This window comes from Apus apus, chromosome 14, assembly GCF_020740795.1.
Source record: "Apus apus isolate bApuApu2 chromosome 14, bApuApu2.pri.cur, whole genome shotgun sequence".
In the NCBI taxonomy this organism is placed as follows: Eukaryota; Metazoa; Chordata; class Aves; order Apodiformes; family Apodidae; genus Apus; species Apus apus.
The window spans coordinates 5,055,888-5,076,010 of record NC_067295.1 but is presented as its reverse complement, the minus strand read 5'-3'; the positions used below and the strand labels follow the sequence as shown (position 1 = coordinate 5,076,010).

Sequence of the window (20,123 nt, the reverse complement as noted above, 5' to 3'; positions counted from 1 at the left end):
TCTCCAACAGGAGTCTTACTGTCAAAGTGACATTGAAGAGAGGCTTTTGCTTGCAGGGCTCTTATACCTAACAGGCCATGATGTCCAGCTGCACCAACAGGATGTCTCTCCTGGAGCTAGAGACCAGTTTTCCTTTAACTTGCTGGAATTAGTTATTTTTGAGACCTCAACCATCTGCCAAACTTAACAGAAGCCAACTAGCAAGCTCAAAAGTGTAGGGTAGGCACAATCTCATCTACATGCACACACAAAGCACAGTAATAAGCTTCATTTCCTCAGGAAATCAGACTAAAAATGGCACATTCTTGAAAAGCAAAAGTCTGGGCAAAAATCCTATGTCTTTAGAATTAGAAGCATAAGTCAATGTCCTGGCTAAACTATTTTTTGCCTTTCCATTTTCTGTTAGGGGCTAACTATACTATAGCTTTATATCTACCCAATTAGAGTCATGAATAATCAAATGTTGCTCTGGAAACTTACTATTTGAATATGTTCATTTGGAGTGAGTAGATTGGACACTTAATAGGACACTATCAACTACTTTCTAGTATAAAAATGCATGAAAAATCTATTTTGGAGAAAAGAAAAAGCAATACCTCCTAGTCAGTTCTTCATAAAATTACTATATAGATGAATGCAGAAGCTGCCAGCAGTTAATATCACCCTGAAGCCCTGTGAATAAACATTTGTCTGGTATTAGGTACACACACATCTCCACATATAAATCAAGGAGCTATGTGCCATATAGATGAACAAGAAAAAAAACCCCTACCTTGTCCTATATTAGACATTAAGTGCTTCTTTTGATCACAAAATAACTCATAAAGCCTATCAAAAAGCTAGCACTTCTCTCTATGTCAGATAAAAGACATTTCACTGTAATTAAACTTCTGTCCAACTTTCCAGAAGATTAGGGGAAGTCTGACAGGCTCTATTTATGTTTGTGACTGACACTCCTTGGGACATCCAAGGAAAAAAGAAGATGGGCAATAGATTTATGATACACTTCTGAGCTAACAGCACCTGTAGAGATGGACTGTTCTGAGCTTATCATCACTCATTCACTGGGGTTTTAATAAAAAAAAAAATCCCTGCTGCCCAACTCATAAGCATTTTCTGTTCAGTTTGCAATCTACACTTCCCAGCATTCAATGGTTCAGTTTTTTATTTCATTTTTAAGTGACAACACACACAAAGCAGTTTATTTGGATAAATCAGCTTTCCATTATTTATATGAATACAGGTGGTAAACAACCACGTCTCTTAAAAAACCTTATGAGCACTTGGAGAAGGAAGATTTTTTTTTTCCAAACATATTCTATGTATTCCTTTTCAAACAGGAAACTATATGTCAAAACACATGGCTGAGTTTGTGACACGAGGTGATGGGAATAAGTCATCAGCTCCAGGATTCCAACACCAGAAGATTTACTACCCTTCCAATTTTCTTTGTGTCCTTCATCCTGCTCAGTACTAACTTCACCTATGTGTTTCCTTGCTTTTGACTTTCTACAAGATGTCTTAGTGGTCCAAAGTCAGTCATACACTTAGAAAACAAGAGCAAAAGTAGAAATTACAACTTTGGAAGGGACCATAGAGAACCAAAATCCTACATTTTCATAGCCAGTCTTTCAGAATTGAAGCAAGATCAAACTGTAAGCAGCATCCTTCCTTCATGCTTAGCCATCTCAGAGGACAACACTGATGAGAAGTGAAGTTTTCCCCTACATTTTATATTGTAGAACACTTTGCCAGGTTAGTATTATGAAGTCACTCCAAATATGTACACACAGGATGTTGGAAAAATGCCACCTTTCTCACTTAAAAATAGTTTAACTATTACATCATTTTTCCATAAGACAAAAGCTTATCAGCAGCTCGGCTGACTTTCCATATTACAAGCTACAACTGTCAACTCCTGAAAAAGTGTATTTCCAGATACCCAACCTATAGCTTTCCCACTCTGGGGGGGATATGTGCTTCAAACAATGATGACTGCATGGTTAAACTGACCCACTAATTAAATACCTTCCTTTCATTACCGTTTCCTAAAGAGCAGAGCAGGTACACTTCATGCTACTGAAGTGGCCCTGAACAATCTTCTGAGCTTTTAAACCTTTGGATTGTTATCTACTTTCCTGCAGTTACAGAGCTCCACGATACTTCCTGCTGGTACTGCTGAAAGTATCATTTACTCTATATACACAACTTGTAGCAACACACTCCAATACAGCAGTGAGATTCTATCATGTGCTATTAATGGCACTTTCAGCTACATTACTCAGCAATTCTGAAGTTGCAGAGAAGTGAGTTGTCTCCTATGTGTTCAGTGCAAGGGTGACCCTCTCCTCTTTCTTCTCACCAGCACCACAGGAAGGTTTTTCCTCCCTAGCAAAAACAGCAAGCTCCAAGGGACTCTACACAACCCAAACAAGTAAACAAACACTGTTAAAAGAAATTGATTTAAACCCACTGTTCAGGAAATTCAGTCCTGTGGTTTTGTGTCTAAAAGGATCCTATCTGGGTGATACAGCAAATAGGATTTGCATCATTTGACCTCTGGGAGACCTTGAGACACTGGCAATTGCACAGGTTACACAACCACAGATTGCACTTCAGATCCACAAGCCAGAAGCAGGGAGAGTATCAGTGCAAAGGCTGATTTGTAATGATGTAGCATTTCTGTGGTGTGATGACCTCTATTCCCTTTTTAATCACAGAAATACTGGGTCTAAAAAATATACAGTAGTAAATGGAAAGCGATTCAAGAATGGAAGACTGAGACAAAACAAACTTTGTTTGTTTAGTGAAGCCATCTGCCATTTGGAAAACACTGTTACCAATGTGTTTGTATATTCTAACACTTCGTTCTTAGATCAACCACAGGACATTGAGAAGCAGTTGATCTGGATCTGCCTCCAGTTTTAGAGAATTGGATGGGACCTTACATAGCAAACTGTCCCCTTGAGATGACTTTTCCTTTCCTTCCTTGCCTGGTTTGTTTTCTGAAGTCAAGTCATGATCATATTCCATTACATTAGCAATTAACTCCTGGTTTGCTACCAAGGAAAAGCTTCCCTTATCAGAGAGAAACTGGGGACTGTTTGTCTGGTTGTGAGACAAACAGGAGCTGACAAGTGTCTATCACAGTCACTAAATAATGCGGGAAAGGTACCATCCCTGGGAATACAAAAACAGGAAGACTGCAGTGAAAAGACAGAAAATAATCAGCTTGCAAAAAACCCTCCCAGGCAATCTTCTGCCTGTGTTTAAAAAGCTCAGTGTTGATCATTCACTGTACATAGACTGTTTCAGCCATTTAGAGAAGAGGGTCATATCACCATCTTTAACACCACACTCAAACCTCCCCCACTAAATTGAATTTTGTCCTGCAGCAACAGGTAAGCCAGGACTATCTATGATTCTCCACTTCATTGCCAAAAAATAAATTTAATGTCAAGTTCTGATTAGGTTTTCTTAAGCATCCACCAAATCACTAATTTTAGTGGAGAAAATAAATCAAAGCTTCTTAGGCAAGCAAAAAGTTCTTATCTTCATACTGCACGTTGTTCTATGTACACATTAGCCCCAACTATAATCAACCACAGGCCTATCAGAACTGAAGAATTAACACATTTCAACTAAAGACAAAAGAACCTGCAGCTGAAAAAAACCCAGCAGAAAACTGAGTGCTCGGCTCAATCACTAGAGGGAGTCATAATCACATATTAAGTTACTGTAATAATGCACAGACCATTCTGAACACAATTAAGAGGCAAATAAGAGAGAAGACCGTCTGCTAAATCTGGATGTCATTCAGGGAAAAGAGAAAGTGAGATGTGCTTCTTTTCTCTAAAACTGCCTACATTTTTAGAAAGAACAAGGTATGCAACAGAAGAAGGCTGAAATTATCAGTTTTGGAAATTACACACAGTGTTCCATCATGAAAATGTCAGAATTTTAATTTTGCAGCTTTACAGCCCATTTCACTGGAAATCAAAAGTAATCTTACTCATGTTTTCATTTTTAAACTAAATTGGCAAAATCACATCCAGCATGAACAGGCACCACCAGAAGGCTGCCTTTCCAACAGATGATTCCCCTCGGCCATTAATACATTTAGAAAAATAATTTCTCTGACAGGCTGAGAGAAGTAGCCTGAAAAAAAATTAAAATCAATAACTCAAACATTACCATCACTCTTTTATTTGACCAGTTGTGGGTTTGAGGGTTTGCTTGGTTTATTTTCAATACATGAATTTTTTTTTTGTATCGGTGGGATTTTTCCCCCCTCCCCTTTAAACTTCTTTGCAAAAACCACAAAACAATTGGGCCAGCTGCACTCCTGGGAATTTACACTTGGCTAACAATTTTACAACTGACTAAACAGTTTCTTTAACAGGAGCAGCACACATGAAGCTTTTAACAGGCAGCTTGAATCCTGCCCATCAGCAGTAAGATGGAGCCCAGAACACTGCCATCTCTTGAATCAAAATCTGCCACATACCCCAGGAGACACATTAGCAAATGCAGCCCAAGACAAATCAAGAGTGCTTGTCCTGTGCTCAATTACACAGTATTTGACTGCTTTACATTCAACGTGTTTACACCCAAGGCTCAAATTCTCCACACTTCTGCTGCTTGCACAAGTCAGCTAACACCTTGGCAATACAAACAGTCCAAGAGAGCCTTTTTGAAAGGCTCAAGGATAGTTTTTAACAAGAACAGACAAAAGGTTCCTACTGTGAGGAAATCAAAACAGCGTGGGAAGCAAGAATGTGCACATGGAGAAGTGCTTTCTGGCACACTACAGAACTGCATTAAGAAATGTGTGTAACCAATGCAGTCTGGGAAGTTCAGCTCTGGCAGACAAATTCAGCAGTACCTTGCCACCAAAACTGCAAACATACTTCTCCACTGTCTTATACACAAACTGGTCCTTAAAGTAGTCAGTAACAGTCCTTGGGGCTCACACTCACTTCCCACACCCAGAGAACTGCTTTGTACATTTTGCTGTAACGTTTCCTTTTCAGATAAGATGGTCTGGGAAAGCAGCTTACTAACCCCCTGGAAAACATTTTTAGCTCATAAAATAAAGCTGGATAAACTCTACATTACATCCTCTCACAGTCCTTCACCTTTTTCCTCCTGCAAGGATCTAAGTAAGCATAAAACTCTTCATCAACTTGGGAAAGACAGTGATAGCTCTGTGAAACAGCAGAGAAAACTAAAAAGCCATCCTCTCAGGCTGCAGTCCTTGGTTTCTTTATATATGCTTTAATATAGCAGTGTCTCGCTACCAGTGTCCACTATTGGTATCACTTACCTGTTTGTGATGGTAGAGTTCTGCTCTTTCAGCACAAGCTCCCTTTGCTGCAGGGCCACGATGTGCCTTGAGAGATCATCAGGTGTCCTACACAATTAAAACAAAATAAAAACTTTTCACAAATCATTGGCCAAAATTGTTCCATACGTGACCGTAAAAAAAGTCTCATAAAAAGCAGACAAAGCATTTCCACCTGACCAAAGTTGCTGCAGTTTCTTAAGATCAAGAAAGCTGCATCCCTGGCCATCAAGGCCAGTTTTAACCAAGCCACTGTTGTGTGCTGTAATCACCACCCATGTCACATCACTGTTCAGTTCAACCCAGAAACCAACTCTAAACCCACAGAGTCAGAAAGACCTAATTCAGCAAAGCAAGCAGCCTGCATAAACATCCATACCAGATGAACACTTTATCATTTGAACATACATATTTGGGGGTATTTTAACATACATAATAGATGTTCACAACCTGCTCCCTACCATCTTACTGCTCAGCACAAATACACAGGAATGAGTACACACGGTTACTCTAATTGCAACTCAACTGTGGAATCTCAGCGAAGCATGATCCCAGGATCATTATCAAGAGGGTAAGAAGAGGAGGGAGTGCACGTACAGACCATGTAACTCAGCACCCCTGGCTACTGCTGAGTAACATCTGATAGCATAGAGGTTCAGCTACATCACAGGTGGCTCGAAGCAGCATTCTGACCCAACTACCAGTGTGCTGACTTCAGAGTCCTTAACACAAGCAGTGACTCCAGAGCCATGGCAGGGGCAGTGAATAATCCATTGGATAACCACTCTGATAACCTCCTCTTGTCAAAGAGAGCAAAGATTTCTACAGGTCCACTAGAAACAGCTGTGCAATTGCCAGGATTATTTTTCCATCAAACCCAATGACCAATTCTTAGAGCTAGTGGAATGGGATCAAGACGACTCTAGTCTGGCAGTCCCAGAAACCACATCAACAGTCTCCACAAGAGATAACTGTTCTTTTCAGAGATGTCTCTTAAACTGTAAGAGATTCAATTCTAGAAAAAGACAGCTTATGAAAAAAATATTAAAAGATTTTTCTCTTGTGCCACCAGAGAGGGTTTCCCATCCCAAACGAGAAGCATCTGTATCACATTTCTCAAAGGAAAGGAAGCTGGAAAGGGCATCACAGTATGTACGGGTCCATCCTTTTGTTACAGCAAGGTGCACCTCAAAGCTGATGTGACCCAAAACTTGAAGGGGTTTTTTTCATAGGGAGCAAGTGGCAAGCCAGTTTTGCAGAAGAAAAAAACTGTAGAAATGCATTATTTTGTGTCACCCATGATGCGAATCAAAGCTTCACTGTTGATGATAGATTAAATTAAACCGGGCCAGATTTTACATTATTCAAATACAGACCTGGAATGAGGCTCTTGCCACTGCAAAAACTGAATAGGTAGGAGACATGCCTCTAGCTTGACCATTGGGAGTCTGAGTGAATCCAGGATTAAAGAAGCTGTTTCTCTGATGATACCACTCTTCAGGCAACTATTCACGTATAGAAAAGGCATCACTTTTTCTCTTTAATCATCCATCGCTTCCAGCCAAGTGGAAAAAACCAGTTAAACACTCAGTCGATGCAGATAATCAGGATTCAATTCTGGCAATCCCAATTCAAAAGTTCCTGCTTTTTTTGCTTCCAGAATTGCACACTTGTAGTCTTCCACAGCAGAAGCAGCCTCTGATAGCACTTGTATTACATTCAAGTCTTAGCAGTCAATAGGAAATAAAACAGATGGACATGGTCTCCCTCAGACAATGGAGACATATTGCAGCAGCCAAGGAAATCTATTAGAACAGAATGAAACATCGTTCTTCAAAGATATCACACTCAATGGCTAAGGAAACTATGAGAAGAAACCAAGGTATCAACCTGGAGATGGCTTGATTAAAATATCCACAATTCAAATTCTGGTAGCAGAGAAGAGACAGTTTTCAGCCAACATGCTTTAACCCAAGAGGGTTTTCAAATGTGTTGCAGCACCAGATACCACACTTCAAACAAACTGAGCCTGAAGAGATTCTTGTTTTAAGATGTTCCCCATCTCTTTACTGAGAGTTACTTAATGACTGAGCATCAGAGCAAACACTAGAGACTAGAATTGAGCCCTGCCTGATGCAAACCACATCACCACATAACCCAAGAGCAAGGGAAAAACAACACTGGTTTCTTGGAATCCCAGTTCTGAAGAGCTCAAATCTTACACTCCTCTAACTGTTTTCCAAGTTAGAGGACTTGGGTTCTTTCTACTGATATAGAAATGGAGAAATAATTATAATATATGCCAGAAACTGGTTGGATTTTCATGCTCCATGATGTCTGTAGGAGACAAAAAAATAACTGCAAAAATTCTACAAGAAAAGTCTATAAACTACAATCTGATTTCAACATGGGATCAGTAGCTTCTATCTGCAGGAAGCGGTTCCCTGACTCAGATATTTTTTTCCATGAATTAAGGAAGTAGATGTTCTCTTTCCACAGTAGTTTCAAACTAGAAAGATCTAGAGATAAGTTAGGAATAAAGGCAACAAATTGAATGCCAAGTCAGCAAGTTTCTGAAAAACGCAGTTTTAAGCCTCTCATAATTTAACCAAATACAGCATACAGGGTAGTCAGTATCAGGCATCTCTCCTGTTGAGTGCCAGCTCTCAACACAAGTGTTTGGTCCCTGCATCAATGAAATAATTGCACAGATTTTCCTTAAATGGGCAAAAAAAAAAGTATATTGGCCTTGATTTTTTTTTTCCCCCCTTTTTCTCAGAAATTCACACCATAATGTATTAGGACTGAGACAGAGACCTGAAATTAATCCAATAGTCAAATGAGATAGGATTATAAAAGCCCCAGATTCCTAGTAATGAAAGCTACTGACAGAATTCCAGTAAAAAACTATTATCCTCATCTGTTCAGCAATTCAAGTCAACAACCAGCTTCCAATCTTAGTTTCAGCAACTGGCAGCTTTAGGTTTATACTTATTTCTGGAGGATGTTCTATTGGCATTAAATACTTTTAATTTTTTTGCTGCTCCACTTTAAAAGATATTGCCATAGTTTAACACTAGGCCAGCAATTAAACAAAAGACAGATGCTCTCTATTAACCCCTCTATCATCTGCTGCCCCTTCAGCTTCAAGATCAGATGCAGTTTGTCAGTGGTGGCATCATCTTTGTCAGGACTGATCTCTAACAGAAAATAAAGTCAATGGGTATTAATACCCTCTAAAGAAGAGTTCACTTTGTATATAACTAAACCAGGTCAGGTGATTGGAGACAAAGACACCCCTTGCATGCACTCTGATGTCAAATACCCTGTGTTGAGTGGTTTCAAAGCTTGTTTCTGAGCTCTACATCCCATCCTGATCACACACAATTTGGCAAGAGCCAAATTTACACAGTTCCAAGCAGAAGAATGGCATTGCATGCATAATGAAATTGAATCAGAGCTTTCAATTTGAAGAGAACTGGTCAACTCCCAAAGCACCACAAATCCCAACTACCCTCATTGCTGTAAACCCCTCTCACTTCACAAGTTTCTGAAAACAATGCCACATAAAGACAAAATGTGCAGAATCTCAGCACACACTTAAGATGTTCTGGCCTTGAGATGGGCTGGCCGTATATAATTTTTGCTAAAGCTCCTCCCATTCCCTATGGAGCAATTGATATAAAAAGGAGTATTACAAAGCCAAGTCTGCTTTAAGACAATGTGTCTGACAACATATCTTCACAACACTGCTTGAATCACCATTGCTACTTGAGGGAAGTTTGAAACTCTATCCTCACATAAATACACCCAGAATGTCCTTTCTGAGAAGCTGGTTTTTTCTGTGCTGTCGCTATGTTTGCCCTGGAAACCTGCAGACAGTTTTCCTTCCCCATGGAGCCAGGAAAAAAACCACTTAATTTGTATCAACCCTGCAAAATCCTGTAAATGACACACACACACTTAATGGTAGGATTCAAGAGCAGTGTGTTATTAAAACTGAGTAATATGCTATGTAATTAAAAATTAAGAACAAATGACAAGAAGTGGCTTCCAAAATGCAAGTGCAGATTAAACCACTGACTTGAGTTCCTTTCTTCAGTAAGGCTTTAAAGAGCCAAAAGCTAGAACATTCTTCCTCTGTCCCACCATCCCATCCCTGAAATGGCACTTCCTTCTGCAATAACACTTTTAAGCAAAAATTAAAAAAAAAAAAAAACTAACACCAAACAGGAGAATTTAAGCCTAAATTTAGCCACAATTTTTTTTGCTCTAGAGAAGAAATTTAGCCCAGCATAGCTTAGCAGCACAGGCAGAAAAGGGACAAAACTCTGCTAACCAAAGCTCTTTGGCTTCCTTTGAAGTACAGATAAATTGAAAAGGAGCAATTTAAGAATGACAAAAAATGCAAAACTGTTCAAATGAAGTGAAAAATTAATTTAATGGGATGCCCATCTGAGTCACTCAATGACTTTCAAGCACCCACTGGCACACTTTTTAACTTTTAACAAGAAAATGCCTTACCCGTTTTTTTAAGCTTTCTTTAACACACACAACTGGCATTTCATAAACATTTGCCAGAAGCTCTGTTGAACTGTCTTAGCTAAGGATCTATTATCATTTCAGTACAAAATATGACATTCACATGCCAAGAATTAGCTGTTGAAATAACATTAAACCAAGACTCAGTAAGCAGATGAAGATGTTAAAGTAAAAATTTGAATATGTTTTAATGTATTATTTATTAGAACGTCAACTTCTTATTGCTTCTATAAAATGTTTCAAAATTCACAGCAAAGGAAAAGTTTGACTGTAGCTCAATATCTGTCATTAATTTTTAACTATGGAAGTGCAAGACAAAAGTAAAACTAAAGAGAAAAACAGCCACTTAGTCAACAGTTTGGATGACTAAGTTCTTCCTGCCTTTTTTTTTTTTTAATTTGCTTGAAACTACCAAACTAATAACACACTTATCATAGTCAATTGCTCACAATTACATATTTCTGGAATTCTGTTGATTAACATTTCTATAGTTTTAACTCTATATGAACATACGATGACTCAGATTTGGTTGTCTCAGCTAAGTCATATTAAGTTGAAATGGAACATTCCCAGGTTCTTGGCACAGCACTTTAAGTGGATCCATGAACTGTTTTACACTTCAGCATAATTAACTGACAAAGATCAGAGACTTAAGTCTTTACTGAAGTGTTTTTTTTTAACAGAATCAGGCACAGAAAGGGAAGTCACACCTTTTTCTTCAATCAAAACAATTTCTAGGTTGGTATTTTTGGCAACTTTTGTTGTGTTTTGTTTTTAAGGTCAGTCTCTTAAAATTATAAAATCTGCATTTTGTTCCTTATCTCTTTTATATTATATATAAGAAACACAAGAATATTTTTAAATTCTCCTCTCCACAAGAAGGACCTTTTCTACTTTTAAACAAGAATTTATTCTTCTTCATAGGCAGGAGAACAACAGCATGTGAAGAACAAACAGAATGATAACATGACAACAACAGAGGATTTCTGGAAAGGCATTTTAGTTGTTTTAAATATTTCTGTATCATCAGAAAGGCTGTGGAATGACTCTAATAGTCACTTCCTGTATGTTTGAAGTGAGTCCCCCAAAAACTTTTTGAACTCCAAAGCTGCTTTAACTCCTCTTTCTCTGGTCTACAGGACTCTCATCTTTTAAGCATCACCAGCAACTCCAAAAGGAGCTCAGCTCCTGGAATTACCTGTCCTTCAAGAAAGTACAGCAAAGAATAATCATGACCACAGACTTCCCAAAACAGAGTCCTTATGCTTAATTTGCTCACATTAACTCAAAGTTTGTATCAGAAAACTGTAAGTTGCTCAAGACAGAATTATAGAATGGTTTGAGGTGGTGCATGACCTCCCTGGGAACACAGCTTAGCTCACCTCCACCAAAAACAAAACACGACCCCTAAAATCTGGTGTCCAGCCCTGGAAGCTCTGACAGTTAAGTTTCACAACAATACTTATCTTGCAAAAAAAAAAAAAAAAAAAAAAAGCACCTTCAAGCTTCAGTCCAGGTAGTTACCCCTATTTGTTAAAGTTTTCATAACTACATCCTTCCTTTCTGTTGCTAATTACATTAACTAAACCTTGTTATGGAATCTGCTACACACATCATTCACAGAAATAATTTCTCAAAATGTCCTAGGCCATTAGGACACATTTAATGTTTTGGAAAACTTATAAACTGAAATTTTTTTGAAGAGCAGCAGTCACTTACCTTTTTTCATTTAAATGAAGGTGCTAAGAGCTGCCAAGGAAGCAAAGCTAAGGAATAGATGCCACTTTTTCTCCAATAAATTGCATGGTTAATATTTAATATACAAATCTGAAGTGTAAACTTCAAGCAATAAGCAATCTTAACTTATGAGGTTCCCTCAGTTAGAAAAGAAACCTCATGTTTTTGTAGAGAGAGAATCACCAAATCCAATTGCTCTTCACCAAAGCAAGTGTCCCCCACTTGAAGCAGAAGAACAACTTATTTGTAAGAAAGCATTTTAAGTGTTTGTAAGTGTCTGTCTTGACAATTCTAAGGACAACTGATCAGTTTCTTTTGAAGGAACTGCAAAATTAGCTAATAATCCAGTCAAGCCACAACTTGAAGAGAGGAGGAAAAATAGGGAAGAAACGTATCTTAGATTCCAGCCAATAGACTTATTCCAGTTTTAATGTAAAAAGTTCTTATAACAATTGATCTTCCAAGTTTCATTTCTACTTTAAAGACATATATAAGAGTTCAACAAGACAAAATTAATCTCACTTTTGAAAAAAAATAACAATTTGGCAGGCAGTTCAACTTTTCAAACTTCTTCCTCACCCCTACCACTGCTCTAACAGCAAGCAGAGAAATAACCACTGAAACTTCATAAAGACACACACGTGGTTAATTGTAACCTTATAAGTGAAGGGCTTCAAGGAGAGGGAATGTCCACAAAGTAGTATCAAACCTGCTGATTTGGAAGACAAAATAAAAACAGCCAGGTTTGGTTAGATTTTATTAATCTTCACCCAGAAATCAAGTCATTGCAAACTGAATCACATGACAGGCAATTTAGAGCTTTGAGAAGTCATGGTAAAATAAGCAATTTCCTGCTGTTTGGTTTAAAAAGTGCTAAAGCTTTTTACACAGCAAGGTCAGAGAGTGTTTTCATTTCCAAAAGGGGTCCAGCTCACACAAACCATCATTGTAGACTTGCAGGCTTCTCTTCTCTGGGTGCAATTTGATGCGAGCAGCAGAGCAAATCTAATTGCCTGTGGCCACTGAAGTGGCAGTCCCTGGCTTTGCTTGGCTCATTTTCTGCCACTGAAGGTCTGAATCAGCTTGCTGAGATTCTCCTTTTCAACCCGAAGCTGTTAACTGGCTCAGCTGTCTTCTTATCAAAACATATCCTCAAGCTCTCATTGAGCTTACGGGTCTACACTGAGTCAAGTAACATCAGCCACGTGGAAAAAGCAGTAAGGGGCTTAAGGATGAGATATGTGAACTGTCAATTTGGCTCTCAAAAGCTGGTAGGAAGTCAGACTACCTATGTTGCAAGAGATCATGAGACTATCATATCAGCATTTTGGTTCTTGGGACAGATGAATAACTCTATGCTATCCCTCCAAGGGAGGGTACTTAGTACAGTCAAGACTTTAAGAGTCAAAACCAACTGATGCTTTCAACAGAAAAACAGGCACTACTGCAGAGAAAGAACATAACAAGGGAAACAGGTAAACAGAGAAACAGAGTGACTATCCTGAGCCCTTACTAATTACAAGTACATCCTCACACAAGCTCAATTTTGCTGCTGCTAACCCATGGGGACATCCTTTAGTTCCTCTGCTCTTCCACTTCCCAACACAAGGCTGATCACTTGGTAAGACTGGAGCAAAACATCCTTTGCTCTGTACTCAGCTCCCATTTTTCAGGGTTTTTTGGCAGAAAAGCTCGTTGGTGGCATAAATAAGCATAAATATTTTAAAATGTATACTTACTGACTCCAAAACCTTTACTTATGCTTGACATTTTCAAAACAATCAAAGCATACTCAGCTATGCCCTATTTCTTGACTCTTTCCTTAGACAACATCACAAAACCAATCTTTTTGGTAGTGTGATACAGATAAAATCAATTTCTTCTTGCAGTATGCACTGCTATGCCTCATTTCACAGGGGAAAAAAAAAAGAATAGTTCAAAAATTTCAATCATGCTGTAACAAAAGAATTTTAATTTGGCTTAAACTCAGTTGCATAAAATGGGAGTTTATAAAAGCAACAATAACCCATTTGATATACAACTCAAGAAACATGGAGCGTATCTGCAAAGCTATTAAATATTCTATATCCTATGGTTTTCCAGTACAAACAGCTCTTAAGGTCTTCCCTTTTTCTAGGTTATCAAGGAAGAACAGCAAACCTATTGTATTTAGTAATCTAGAAGAAGCAGGGTCTTTGAAATGCGTTCAAACCATTGCTTGATACAATGCAAGGAAAATCCTTGGTCTCCAGCAACAGAGACTTTCTACAGCAGCAACAGCATCCTGATCCAAGTCAGGCAGCATTGCCCACAGCACCATATTCTCCATCCCACTCTCCTCTATTTTTGACTGTCTCATCACTGCTTCATCTCTTACTAGGAGAAAAAAAAACCAAAAAACAAAAAAACAAACAACAAAAAAACACCACAACCTAAACAACCCTATATTAAGGAGAGAGTTTCTTAAGTACCGTCAGGATTCATCCACAAGTGGTTTGAAAAGGCTCCAAGATGACATCTGTGAATAACAGTATTTTTGCTTAACTTAAAAACAACAAAACAACAAAAAAACAACCCCCACAGTTTAGATATCAAAAGGGAGGGAAAAAAGCCAAACACAAACTTCTAAAGCACCTTTTAGCCATTTACCAGCAGTAGCATAGAAGTAGTGAAGTTGGAAATTATCACAAAGGATTTTGAAAAATGGCTGTTGCTGCTCACGCTCTAGGGTAGATACCAGCACAATATTTACAATTAAAGAAGAAAATGTTTCTTTTCTCAGTCTGCAATTTCATTTAATGTAATCATATATTAATGATGATGCTGAAAGGAAATCATTGTGGCATGTAATTTCATACCTCATGCCCTTAAGATTTTGAGCACAAAATGTAAACACATTTAATAATGTAATGTTTCATTTTACTGCAGCAGCAAAAGCTATTTTAAGTCTTTTACCCCAACATGAATTTGAGGGGGAAAAGCTAAAGGGAAAAAACATGCTGTGAAATTAATAAAAACTTATTTTAGGGAGTCATAACTAGAGCAGTTTTTCCTATAGTTTTCATTTGTCAATGGTGTTAGAACAGTCATTGTGAAAATTTAGTGCTAGGCAGAGAGAACAGTGTGTGAACTATTTGCTGGGAAAAATTAAGGCTTCACAAGAGGGATGGGAGGTATATCAAACTAATCCAAAGAACAGAATTGCAGCAAAATAGCAATTATTTATTCTAACCACATGGGTATCCTACCAGGATTTTCAAGGCATCTGGGTAATTGTAAGTAATCATAAGCAAAAAAAAAAAAAACTACCTGAGAATCACAGACTGAAATACAAAGATAAGCTCATTGGAAACAAACTCTGAATAGACAGTTGTTGTGTCTTTGAAAGAGATACCATTCAACACAGGTTCATTAGAAACCCTGAAAACTATTTCAGGCCAATTACTGAGATTATACCAAGCTAGGAGAGTGTCCTGGCAGCCAAAATAAAGCTAATGAATGAAACCTCCAGAATATCAGGCAGAAGCTGCTTCTTCTAAATTTAATGTCAACGAATAAAAGCTACTTCAGAAACTTGTTGCTCACTAAGCTGAGGGCCAGCAAGGATGGCTGGTTACAACAAAAGGATCTCAAGTACAAAACTTAACTCCTCAGCTTTCCAATTAGGCAAGAATGTGTATGCAAATAAACAGACCGAGCTAGAAATCCTAATGATCATTTTACTGAACCATTCTGCTGGGTCACTTCCAAGACATCTGAAGACACTCAGACCAGCCTAGACATCAGAGAACAACAGCTTCTTTGCAAGGAAGGGAAAAAACAAAACCTAAAAACCACAAGTCACTTGTATCCAACATACCTCTCTGAGATAAATTTTACACACATGGAAATCACTGACAGAGACGCCATTTTTAGATAACAAGTCCTCTTGTCTGATAAGAAAGGGAGCTAATGCTGTAACCAAGACTAGGTACTGACAATATGGTGTATATTTGACTATTTTACAGATTTCACTAAATCAACAGTCTTGTTCTTCTGACACCTGAGATAATCCTTGCAGAATATTAATTTACTTAAGTTCTTGTATTGCTTTCAACATCTTTATCGATCACTTTGTTTACCCAGACTCTTATCAGCTGAAAATACTAGCCAGGAGCAACACTAAATCTCTAATCTTGAGCAAGAGAAAATACTATTAATGACTGCCTACAGGTCCTTGTGGGAGTCTAGACCATATTTTCAGCTACTTTTATATTAAGTGATTTGACATGCCATATATTATTCTTATTTACTTCTGATTACAATCACATCTTCAGTCTCACGGCAGGAATGGCCACTTGAAGCTACAGCAAGTTATTTTAAGTGGGGTTTTTTAATATCATCCAATAACATCAGTCACAGGTAAATTTATTACTTCAGTGTTAGAAAGAATGAAAAGCATACTGCTTACATGTTCAGCTGGAATACTAAGTTATTCTTTCAGACAGAAAATTGAGGTTAAGCCTGTTGCTTCAATTAATTAAAAACTATCCAAACTCAAGCAAAGATTATTTCAAAGCTTTTCATAGCAGATGCCTCACCTCTGGCAGAAGCAGAAAGTAAAACGTCCTAGTTTCAGCAAACGTGGGAGGTTAAAAATATATTGAAGTACAGCAAACATGCAGCTGATAAATTATTATATTTATCATAAAAATCAATAGTGGAAAAAATAAAGGAGAAAATGCCTAAGGAAAGTGCTTGGGTTGTCAGCAGCAGCATATTCTTACAAGTTATTAGTCTTCAGATGGCACAAAAGGCATCAGCTACTACTGAGGCTCTATTCATGGCAGATACACCAAGAGCATAATACATTTGGGGTACGACTTGATTTCTCTAGAAACCAGACCACAAGCCAGGCCTTAATTTTAGAATCTGAGGCACTAAGTTTAAGCAATCTGGCCAGGGGCACCCAAAAACCTCTATAATTTAACTCGAATAAAGAAAACTTAACCCCACATTCATTTAAAGAATTACTGAAGCCATCAACCACAAGAGATGCACCCTGAATCTTTTGTTTCTTAACTTGTAAAGAAGTCAAATACAAGTATGCAACACTATTTTTGAGTGCCATACTAATAAGTTAATCCTAAAACATGGGTTTAAATCCTATCACATCATTTCCCACCGAGTTCACTTACCATTCTGAGCTTGCTGCTCATTTACTGGTTTTAACAAATCCATAAGCATTGGGAGCTCAGTGCCTGTAACCCCCACCCTCTGTCTCAGGCCTCCCCACTTAATGAAGCACATTTCTCACTCCGCTGTCCACAAGCTGGCAAGTGAGCTTAACTTCAGGAAAATGAATGACATGCGTCCCCAGACACATGTAAATAAAATGAAGGAATTTCAGATTTACAGTGCTGCCTTCAAAACCTCTCCCCCAGCTCAGGGAGGATTAAAAAGGACTTCAAAGAAGCCAGAGTTCCAATTAAAACACTGTGACCACCCCAGGGACACAAAAACATTCCTCTGATTAGTGAGATGCGCTCTTTGAACTGTTTAGCTAAAAAAAGCTTTCAGAACTTTAAACAAATGAAGTAATTCTCACATACTTTTTTTTTTTTTTTTAAGTTTCTAAAAATTTAGTATTCAAAGTGAAGGACAAATATTTCAGACCAAAACTTTTGTGGAAGCCCATTAACACTCCAGCTCTAGGCATCTAACAGACACGAGACGTACCAAGACCTAAACATTGCAGTCCCAGTACAAACCAGGTGACAGAAGTAATTAGAACAGAGGAACTCAGAGAGTGTCATTGTTGCTGCCTTGGTGCCAGCACCCCAGTATTACAGAAAGATGGTGCAAAATCCCAAGCTCATCAGTTGTCAGAACCACTCTCCCTCAAGGGCAGAGCACATCAATCCCACCTCATTTTGCAATTCTACTTTCTTTCCTTAACATCCAGATCTCCCAAACCACACATGTAAAGCTCCTCATACCCAAGTCCTTTGACACACCGTGACAATGAAAGTTACCCTCAGCCTTGGCAATAAGCACAGATTTAAATAAAAAGCTCTTCCTATGATTCCCACACACACAAAAAAAAAAGGCAAAAACCCAGCTCACCCCACCCTCTCAGTCTCTCATTCCCAAAACCAGAGCTGGATTACATACTCCGAAAGTTTTAACATCAAGAAGAATTATGAACATTGGGAAAATAACTGAGCCTTAAAGCATGCCAAAGCAGTCAGAGCTAAGTGGATATAATAAATCTGCTTGTGAAAGCCAAACTCCAATCACCATCATCCATAAATAATGAATAATTCATGACAGAAAGAAATAGAAGCAGACTTTTAAGACTTGTTCATGGAAAGTAGAACTACTATAGTGTAATGGCATTAAAGATGTAAACAGTGGTATTTCAGCAATTACTGCTCTCCTTTCACCAGCTTCCTCTCAAAAACCAGGACATCAGCTCAGCTGCCTCCATCAAGCACAGGCTTCAGCATAGCCAAAAGCAATTATGACTTCCCTGTGTCTTTGCCACAGGCTGCTATGACTGGGATTAAGATAAGGACTGGATTGGTGGTGTCACAAGCACCTTGACACCATTTTGGCTTACTGCTACCACCAAGTTTTAGTCACTTTCAATGCCTGAAGCTACTAAGGGAAGCACTAGTAAAGTCAGATTATAAACAGCTGTGAATACATTTCAAATTTCAGAGATAGTCCCTATTCTTCCATTAGAAGAGACAAACATCTCCGTTTCACACCACTTGTGTGTCCTTCCTTGCGTGTCACATTTATCTTCAAGATCTTTTTTCATCACACTGTACGATACCACACTCAGGACTACTCACAACCAGCTACTTTATCTTTGGTGAATGGACAGCACAGAACCAACAAGAATAAAGACTTAAAAAACCTAGAAATCTTTGCAATGTCTACCCCACTGGAGATCTTCTCCTAGCTCCTCCAGGATCTGCAACTTCCTGATTCTGCTCATTGCTGGTGAGACTGCAGTTTTGTACAAGAGCTCCACGCTTGAGGAAAAGATGCATCAAATATTCCTAACACCTCAGATTCCACTTGAGCTTGATTGAGAAGATACTGCAAAGCATTTCTAACCTAAGTGTAAATGGGAGTCCTGTTTATCCAGTAAGTGTTGTAGAACTCAGATGCTGAGGGTGTCCACTTTGGACACAGCTTCAGTGTGCAAGCACAAATGAAAGCTGCAGTCATTAAACCACATCAAAGTCAGAGCTAACTCAGTTACCTCTTCCCTCCTAAGCTTCTTTGAATTCTCAAGTTTTCCCGTTATATTACTGAGAAACAAATTTACTTCAACCATTGTGGTTTGTAACTTGAGTATTAGGCAGTTAAAAGAGTCCTCCAATCTCAGCTCAATCCTTCCTCTCCTAAACCACTGCTTCTCTCATAAAACATCCCACTTCAGAAGCACCTCAGAGAAACAGTGCCAAAATTAGGCATTTCTTGTAGAACTTGATACCTCCACTATGTTTCATACTTAACCGTTCCAAAGACGGGATTAAAACAAACACGTTGGAAAACAAATCCCTCTGCTCAGAAGTAGTTTCCAACTGCTTACAGAACTCTTGGCCACATGCTGAGCATCAACTCTTTGCAGCGTTATGTATAAAGTCCATGTATAAAGGATTTCTGAACTGCTCAAATGATTCTACCACATTTACTATCATTTTTTACAACAAATAAAATCTGCACATAGCATATGACAGGCAGAAGACCCTCAAAGCGTTGTAACTAGTCCTTATGTAGTGCAAAGAGGTATTTGTAACCCTGGGTAAGAGGATGACTGACCAAAACCAACAAAGCCACATCTTTAAGTTCTTCCTTTCATGTAACGAAATGAACATAAAATCAGTGTGAGAAATACACAGAAAGGTTCAACAGTAGGAGTCTCCACATGAAACCAAGTCCTCTCTGCACAGGCATTTTGCACTTGCTTCAAAAAGCTGGAGTCAGACAAGCAGATTCTCCACTGGCATCCCTTTTGCCACAGAGGACCACTTCCAAAATCCCAAGGGAATGGACACAATTACTGTAGTGAGAGATTCAAATATATCCAACAAAGAAGCTTTTTGCCTCAGACTCAGGGAAGTACATAAACAATCACAAATCCCATGTACACATCACTGTGGCCTGTAAAACTACCCACTTTTTTTTTTTTCAGGCTTAAAATAAATGTCCAAACATACAGCTTCTCAGAAAGGAGAAATGAGAGTTGCCTATTGATTTTGTATCAGGGCTGCCTCAGAAAAGAAGTGGAAGAACATAATAGTTGAAACAAACGTTACACCCCATCCTCCAGTCAGAAAGCACATAAACACATTAATTCAGCTCAACTGTGTAGTTACCCTCAGAAAGGCCATCAATTTCCTAAATTGGACTGTATGGCAGAGAGGAATAAAAATGAAACAGGGTCAAACCAGCTGTGGAATTAATTTGGGGAGGAAGGGTGTGTGTTTCAAAAGAGGGAGGG

The 20,123-nt window shown here is 38.5% G+C and overlaps 1 protein-coding gene across 1 annotated transcript in view; it reads right to left on the bottom strand.

The window, feature by feature from the left end:
* MAD1L1 (mitotic arrest deficient 1 like 1) overlaps window positions 1-20,123 on the bottom strand; it is a 347,925-nt gene that overhangs the window by 302,290 nt on the left and 25,512 nt on the right. The window contains exon 10 of the mRNA XM_051632510.1: window positions 5,327-5,413. Coding sequence (XP_051488470.1) covers window positions 5,327-5,413 — 87 coding nt within the window. The remainder of the gene's footprint in view (window positions 1-5,326; window positions 5,414-20,123) is intronic.